This window comes from Lissotriton helveticus, chromosome 8, assembly GCF_964261635.1.
Source record: "Lissotriton helveticus chromosome 8, aLisHel1.1, whole genome shotgun sequence".
NCBI classification, from domain to species: domain Eukaryota; kingdom Metazoa; phylum Chordata; class Amphibia; order Caudata; family Salamandridae; genus Lissotriton; species Lissotriton helveticus.
The window spans coordinates 1,239,713,158-1,239,721,683 of NC_136069.1; the positions used below are offsets into that span (position 1 = coordinate 1,239,713,158).

General features: G+C 43.6%; 1 protein-coding gene across 1 annotated transcript in view; it reads right to left on the reverse strand.

The window, feature by feature from the left end:
- RP2 (RP2 activator of ARL3 GTPase) overlaps window positions 1–8,022 on the reverse strand; it is a 145,494-nt gene extending 137,472 nt beyond the window's left edge. The window contains exon 1 of the mRNA XM_078658219.1: window positions 7,785–8,022. Within this exon, the coding sequence (XP_078514345.1) occupies window positions 7,785–7,892 (108 nt within the window). The 5' untranslated portion in view covers window positions 7,893–8,022. The remainder of the gene's footprint in view (window positions 1–7,784) is intronic.
- Window positions 8,023–8,526: the final 504 nt, after the last annotated feature.

Here is an 8,526-nt window from a genome sequence, read left to right on the forward strand (position 1 = left end):
CATTCATGTGACCCCTCTAGCCAAGTTGGTGAGATCATTTGAGTTCCAGGTGATTTCCTATGCGGTCGACACACAAATAATTTTTTCCATCTTAAATGATTTGCAATTGGTTGCAGAAAAATGTAACCAGTGCATGGCAAGCATTATCTGCTGGATGAAGATTAACCCCCAAAAGATTAATGCCGATAAGACCAAGATACTGGTATTTGGTTCACAGAACTCCATCTGGTCAAACATCTGTTGGCCGGCAGACCTGGGTCCCCAACCCGTCCCGGTTAGGACAGCAAAAACTTGGGGGTTACTTTCGACGAGGGTCTGACCTTTGATCGCTCTGGTCAGCTGAACCGTCAGCACCTGTTTCTATATATTAAAAACCCTTGGAAAGGTGCTACCGTACATTCCGTCTGAACTGCATCGGTCCACCATCATTGCACTAATCACCTCCTGGCTTGATTACTGCAACGCTCTGTACCTCCAAATCAAGGAGGCTTCCCTAAACAAGCTGCAGGTTATTCAGAACGCGTTGTGCAGGCCGATCCTTAACATTCCGAAGCACCAATCAGCCAGGGAGGGGATTGGTGCCTTACACTGGCTCCCAATTAGGAAGCACATCTCCTTCAAGGTCCTTAGTACGGTATACAAGGCCTTGCACAGTAAACGCTCGCTGCAGCTAAAAACCATGTTCCAATGGTACACCCCCAGGAGGACCTTGAGATCTCTCCTAAATTCCGCAGGGCCAGATGGGGCGGTCGGTCCTTTTCAGTGACAGCCGCCAACCTCTGGAACTCCCTGCTCTCCTCCATTTCCAAGGCAAAATCTCTTCCGGGTTTTATAAAACTGCTGAAAACATGGCTATTTTCATCATAGTTGGCTGATCTGTGCCTCTCTCCACCCCTCCGTCTGCCCAGCGCCTTAACACCCTTGGGTATTAGTGCACTTCATACATTTTATCCTATCCTAGAAAGGTGGCAATCAAACCAAGATATCGCCCGATACAAGTAAAAATACTCCAAAGACTAGACTAGACTATACTATAGGGTCCTCTTACATAAATTGTGGAACGCTGCAGATGAGAAGTGCTTACAGGGTGTGGACAGAAAGGCACATTCTATCACACACTATGGGACAGCCCGCAACTTCACCGGTTCTGGGAGGGAGTCCAATTGAGACTGGTGGAAGAAGTATTGTATTGTATTGTAATTGCATTTATATAGCGCTTACTAACCCGGACGAGGGTCGAAGCGCTTTTTCGGCGAGTAGCACGCTACTCCGGGACTCATAGAGGATTAGTGTTGAATTAGTATAGTGAAACATGCAAGTACATTTTAAGTGGTGGGTAGGTTAGTCAGTTCTTTGGATTTGGAATGATAGCAGAAGGATAGAGGAGGAAAAAAGGTTAGAAGGGGAAGAAAGGTTTGCATTCATATAGCACTTGTTACCCCTGATGGATGTTCAAACGCTTTTCTGGCGAGTAGCACGCCACTCCGGAACCCATCAGGATTAGTGTTGAATTAGTATCCAAACGCATTGCTGGTGACCCTGGGGATACGGAAGGACACTGGTGCTACATCCCATAAGAAACTCCTTATTGACTTGGTATTCCTCTTGGCCATACAGGAAATAGCGCTTAAATGGGGAACTACAGTGATTCCAAAACCGCAAGCTTGGGTGTGAGAAATAAATATGTTATGCAAGAGAGAAGGTGATTTAAAAAAATAGAGGATGTCCAAAAATTATTTGATAAAATATGGACTGGATGAGTGAGAGATGGATAGTTAAAGACAGGATTAGGAACGAGCGGCATGGCGAAGAATTATGATAGTCATCACGACAGGGGCAAGTGGCAGCTATCAGAATTCCAACGTGGCAATCAAAAACGGATTCTCATCACTACACCGGAAAGAGGTGACTCCAAGAGGATGGAAGGGATGAGACAATGCGACAAGGTTATGTAGAGTCGCATAGTTGGAATATGATGTTATGATAACTCTAAAACATTCAACAACAGGTCTATAAAATACCAAATACGTTAATTTTATCTCTACAGTTAAGATTTCACAAATTACAATGCACCGCATTAACTACGTGTCTCCCATGTGGCTGAGGATATGTTGCAAGCTTAACCCACACACCCAGCTGTGCCTTGCTCAATTCTTGTCGATTATTTACACAAAGAGATGCATGGAGGAAAATCTACGGACTTTCCAACTTGACTGACCGTTTATACTTCCGCTTTCCATCTGTCGTCAGCGTTTACATAAATACTCGAAAAAAGAGGAAAAAAGTTTTGAGCTATATCAAATTAAGTCTTAAACCAATTTCGGGTTTTTAGTTCAATTAATTACTTTCCTTAGAAACTGCCAAAAAATGGCAAGCTACCATGTTCTGCTGCCTATATAAAACTTGATTTTTAAATCTAACTCACTTGTTTGGTAGAACTAAGTTTATTTTTGCTCAGACGTGAATGTCACACTCTAAGCCCACACATTTTCTGGCAAGCTGCACAAAACAATACATGCCTTCACAAATGAAGGTACAAACCATCTGGGGGAAGAACTCTGCATGAGTATCGCACATCTGGAAAACCTCCCTTCGCCTGCAATACGACCTTGTAAAGATATCGAAGTTTACATTCCTCTAGAGTTCTGCTGCCTACATCCGAGTGACTCCATCTGAGATACCAGTCTGGCCTTCACAGGCATGGTCAGTAAATAATTGTCTGTACTATGCATCCTACCTTCACAATTAGAAATGGTTGTGGGAAAGCAACAGCCTAGTAGAAATCGAAAACAAATAACATTACATCATTAACTATTGGCTTCACTTGGCCTTCTCCAATTGTTTTCACAGCCATCATGAAAAATATACAAATAAAACTAATTAAACTCTAAAAATTAACATCAACTGCCTCATAAAAGACAACAAATCAAAAATATACCAGAGCCCCAATAAAAGACGACAGCACATCCCTCGAACTTGTCTTACTTACAACATATTCGGTGGAATTAATTAACACATATCTTAATGGTCACTCTAACTCTTGGGCAGTTCAGAGCAATACTGTGCCAGCAAGATTTTCAGCAACAGTTCTCCTTTCGGCATACTCATAAAATTAGCTATGAGAAGGATTAATGGACATATTAAATACTTTAAGCCTACAATATTTATCATGAGAACGTGAATGACAAGATTTATTCAAATAGCTTTTTTTAAACCAAATCCATGCACACTACCACATGCTGGCATGAATCATTCAGCATGAGGGTTGCTTCCCTTAAACTTATTGTTGTTGAAGGAATCACTGACCTGTAGTGCTGAATGAGGTTGCATGACCAAACCAGCGATGTGTTGAGTAACCTACAACTCCTTACTCTAAATATTACAGCATCAAGATTTAGAGAGCGTTCAAGCGCCTCACACAGCTGACCTTTCCATTCATGGACTTGTGGGCTGGAGTTTTATACCTATACCCTACCTAACTTTACTATTCTATGATGTCTGACGTAATAACATTTTTAGACATGAAGAAATATTCAATTATTAAAACATAACGCAACCAGTTCCTTCTCAGGTTACTATGGTTAAGTCTCATAATAGGTACATATATATATATATATATATATATTAGAACTATAAATCCTGAGTGCCCTGCCTTCTGTGGCTTCTGCTCTGCTCATTTTCCCAGCTTTGTCTCATACGAAAAATGTAAAAAACAAAGCTGCAGATTCTTTTCCATCAATAGTTTACACAAGCTCTATGCAGATCCCAATAATGTCCGAGCTACTCCTGCCCCCCTGTACCTTTGAATAACGCTTTTGAATGGCACCTTGAAAGAGGAGCGCTCTAATTTTTATAAGGTATTACATTTCCATTAAACAATTACATATTTTCTTTCTTTGAAAAATATGTAGAGGCCATCTGGGAGAAGGTCTTCGTTAAGACTCCTGAAAGCTAACAAGTTTGGATAAACTGCTTCTTTAAGGGAACCAAAGCTGGTTCACTGCCACATTCTGCAGCTCTGGTGGTTATTTTGAAAATGTAAGATTGAGGGAGAGGACTTTGGCAGGACCCCATTCACAGGAAAAAGGATAATCGAGAATGACCTAGACCAACCTAGTCCCTCTCCTAAATAGAATTGTTAGGAGAGAAACAATTTTTATTATAGATATCCCCTAACATTCTAAATAAATACAGTGCAAAAAGCAGTGTTCACAAATAGCTGCTTTCTATTAAGGTCGACATGTATCAGCCATTAAGGTAAAAATGCCCGAGGCTTTCTTTAGGACCTGTCTCTATTAATAGTTTGCTATTGCATCAAAACCATCCAAAGTGACCTCAAAAGTGTCCAAATAAGAATAGAAATAAATATAAACTTATCACCAAATTACAAGGTTGGAATGAATACAACCTTGCTTTACAGGTCCTCCACTTTAAGGGATGCAGATTGCACCCTTCTTGTTCGGGGAATGGACCTCACCTCACCTGGTACCTCACTGAGGAATACGAGGCCGCGCACTGTCCGTCGTTGCCTCCGACAGTGTCTGAGTCGACCAGGTGAGATGAGGTCCATTACCCGATCAAGACGGGTGCTGAAACATGTCGACCTTAATAGAAAGCAGCTATTTGTGAACACTCCTTTTTGCACTGTTTTTATTTAGAATGTTAGGGGATATCTATATTAAAAATTGTTTCTCTCCTAACAATTCTATTTTAATTTTGCACATTCTTTATTTTTTTAGTGAAGTTTCCTTGCTACACAGGGCAATTATCTCCGCAAATCCAGATAACCTTTCTGGATAGCTTCTCAGATGCTCTTTCAGCTCTGAAGTTCGCAATGAATGCAGATTTGAAGTTCTCGAAGTGCTGTGTCTTTCGATTCAAAGTATGTAGTAGTTCAGAGTCCCTCAGTCAGGCACTTATATCATCACCCTTAGAATCTTGTCATCACAGTCTATTGTAGGTCACTTCTGCTATATCTTCTATCCAAGCTGTACCTTCCTTTCAACCTAATCTCAGTCTGGTGCCCCTCTTGTATACATTTCAAGACTGCCTAGAGGCGTGGCTGTAACAAGGTCATGGGGCACTATGTACCTCCAAGCTCCACAGCACATTTTTCTTGAAAGAAATGTACCCATAGTTAAAAACTTCCGGCCCAGCACCAAAGATTTCCCTTGCTTTCTATGTCACGGACGGCAAGATGTGAGGGTTGCAAACCTGAGAAGAATGATGTATATTAGATATTTAAATGCACTTTCAGTATGGCTTCCACCTATATTTCGAGTTACTATGATAAATGCCAGACTGGACATCTAGAAGGAACATCAGGAAACCCTAGTTGACTGGGTGCTGGTGGCCTGCCAAGAGAAATGGATGGGATTTAGTAACTACTCACTCACTTATTGTACTTTTTGAAAAACTGGAGCGTCGGTGATGTGGAGTAGGAGATTAAATCAAAAATGCCTAAATAATAAATACACCAGAAAACTTCAAGAATGTACTATTAAACTACAGATATGCAACTAATATTCCACAAAAATACGCACATTTGAGATCCTGAAAAATGTTTACAAAAACCCAAATGGAGCAATTGATAATTCTATTTTTGTTCCCACTCTAAGCAATACTGGCATTCCACGAATCACCCAGGAGCACAGTAGCAACTAAAACTACACAGGATGCAGTGCTTTCAGTAATATTAGTAGATAGTTTCACAGCGAGGAAAAACTGCCTTATTTAAGTGAAGTGTGAAACTTGACGCAGGGGTTATGTAGAAGTGAAAGCATGATGAAGAAATGGTGGAGCACATAACTGGGATTTGGACTGACTGGCCTGGTGAGAGCAGTAGGACAACAGGATGGTGTAGGAGAGAGAAAAAAGTGGCAGCTGACCAGATCCTTATTTTGCCACTAACAATGGGGTGATCTATATATATATACACACGCAGTTCAGGCACTAAGAGTAAGGCAACCAAATGCAATGCCAGTACAGGGTGTGCCTTTTATCCTAACCGGAAGAGTGAGCAATTAACTTTGTTCCTCTCTGCATGTACAGAGTACCAGCATGCATACTTCTCAATAACTCAGACTGTATCCATTTACAGGAGCACATACTTACCATTATATCCCGTAACAGTTTTTCAATTTAACAAAGCAGGGGCAACTTGAAAGAAGGGAAAGTTGCAGCTCTCAAGGAAACCTGACAATTGTATAAGTGGTATTTCAGAGAAGCAGAAGTGATTTAGTGGACATAGAAGCAACGCAGGGGGTTGCTGTGGAAGCAGGGCAAAGAAGGTTGGTGAAGAAGCAGGGCAAAGAAGGCTGGTGAAGAAGCAGGGCAAAGAAGGTTGGTAAAGAAGCAGGGCAAACAGGGTTGGTGACGAAGCAGAGCAAAGGGGTTAGGGAGGAAGCAGGGCAAAAGGGTTGCTGAGGAACCGGGGCAGGAGGGCCGCTGAGGAAGCGGGGCTGGAGGGCCGCTGAGGAAGCGGGGCTGGAGGGCCGCTGAGGAAGCGGGGCTGGAGGGCCGCTGAGGAAGCGGGGCAGGAGGGCCGCTGAGGAAGCGGGGCAGGAGGGCCGCTGAGGAAGCGGGGCAGGAGGGCTGCTGAGAAAAAGGGGCAGGAGGGCTGCTGAGGAAAATGGGCAGAAGGGTTGCTGAGGAAACTGGATTGAAGGGTTGCTGGGGAAACGGGGTAGAACAGCTGTTGGAGAAGCAGAACAAGAGAATAAGAAGGGAAGAGTGAGAGGAGTGGCGCTGGGGGAAGTAGAGGTTCAACGTTCTGGTGGAGTGAGGAAGAGGGTACCAGAAAGGGGACGACCTTAGTATTAGAAAGGGAATAAGAGCAGTATTGACGACGGGCGACAATGGTGTGGAAGAGTGAAAAAGTGCTGCCTGACAGAGTCGAGGGTGCCGAGGTAGAAGGTATAAGAGGAGGACATTGCAGTAAAGGGGGAAGAAGAGCGATGCATGATTTGGGGAGAAGAGGGTGCTGAGGTAAAAGGGGGGAGAAAATGGTGCAGCATTAAAAGGGGGGAGAAAATGGTGCTGCAATAACACCAAGAAAAAGAAGTGCTGCGAGAAAGGAGAACAATTGTTGTAGATGCAAAGATGATGCTGTTTGACTGGGGAGTGAGACTAGACGGGATGGTTGATACTGGAGAGGGGTAGATGAAAAGAAAGAAGTGATACACGAGGTTGAGAATTTGGTTTTGGAGGGAGAAGGGTGTGCTGGATAGGAAAGTGTTGTGCTGCAGGGGTGGTTTGGTGTGCTTATGGCGAAAGGAGATGCACCAAAGCTGAGACTGCTGCAATAGCATAGATTATGCTGTTGAAAAATATAATGAGGGTATAGCAGAGGCAATGGGTGTGTTGGAAAATAGCATGGACGTCTTACAATGAAGGACAGCTGCATTCTTAAATCGGTCAGATGTTTAATAGCGAAGCAAGAAAGTGCGCGCTTCTTCGAGAACAGCTGTCACTAGACCACTAGAACTAATTACAACACATTCCAGTGTTCATTCCAACATTCTTAAATCATCTGCATTTATTATGCACTGTACTGCAACCCAGTAAGGAATGTAACAAGGCAAGAGGGCGGTGATGGAGTGTGTGCTGGAAAGAGGAAGCCGTTGTAGAGATGGGACGTGGTGGTGCAGAGATGACACAATGTTTGTACAATAGGTGTATATTATTGCTGGAGGGGGTGCTGGTGTAAAGACTGGGCTACGTGGATAGAGTTTGTGTTGATAGTGGTGGGGAAGGGCTTGGTTAGAGCTTCTGTTCGTCGGTACCTTTTCGCGTTTGTCCCAGCTGTACTGCTTGGGCTCTTCAGCCTGGGTTTGGTCGCTGTCGCCATCCTTTTCTTTCCTCTTAGATTTCTTGGAGAAGAAGCAGCCCATGGCCGCACCGCCACAGGGGATGCTAGACCTCGAGTAGCAGGGACAGCAAGCGCCAGGCTGACAGCTAAGCTTCTCGGTGTAACTACGCCCCCACGGGCGTCAGTGCTTCCTCATTCCACTGCCAACTGCCTCTCCCCGTCTCCATGACAACAAGTCCCGCCCACCTCATTGCTTTCCGTTGGGAAACCGAAGTGTCGGAAGCATGGAAGACGGAGAATACCTGCTAGTGCCACAGCGCTGAAAGTTAAAGAGCGGCCATATTAGAAAGGTAAACTGTAGATTTTACTGAACTTCCTTCCATTCAAAACTGAGATCGCTACTTAAACATCACTCAAAGGCGCATCATTTTAAAATACACGCTTTTAACATATTAATATATTTATGCGTCTCATTAAAAACGAACAATAGAATAGGCCAACTATTTTAAAACATTCACGATGAATTTAAATTTCTGCTTGAAATCTATTCTTCTTCTACACTGTTGAACTTTCAAAAGTTTGTGCAAATCTGTAGAGACGGTCTAGTTGAGGCGGCCAGGATTGGCTGCGCACGCAGGGGGCGTGGAGGAGCGCGAGGAGCGCGAAACGGGGCGAGAGTTAGTTGGCGCCGGAGCAGAGGCTCGGCGCTCTTTGGG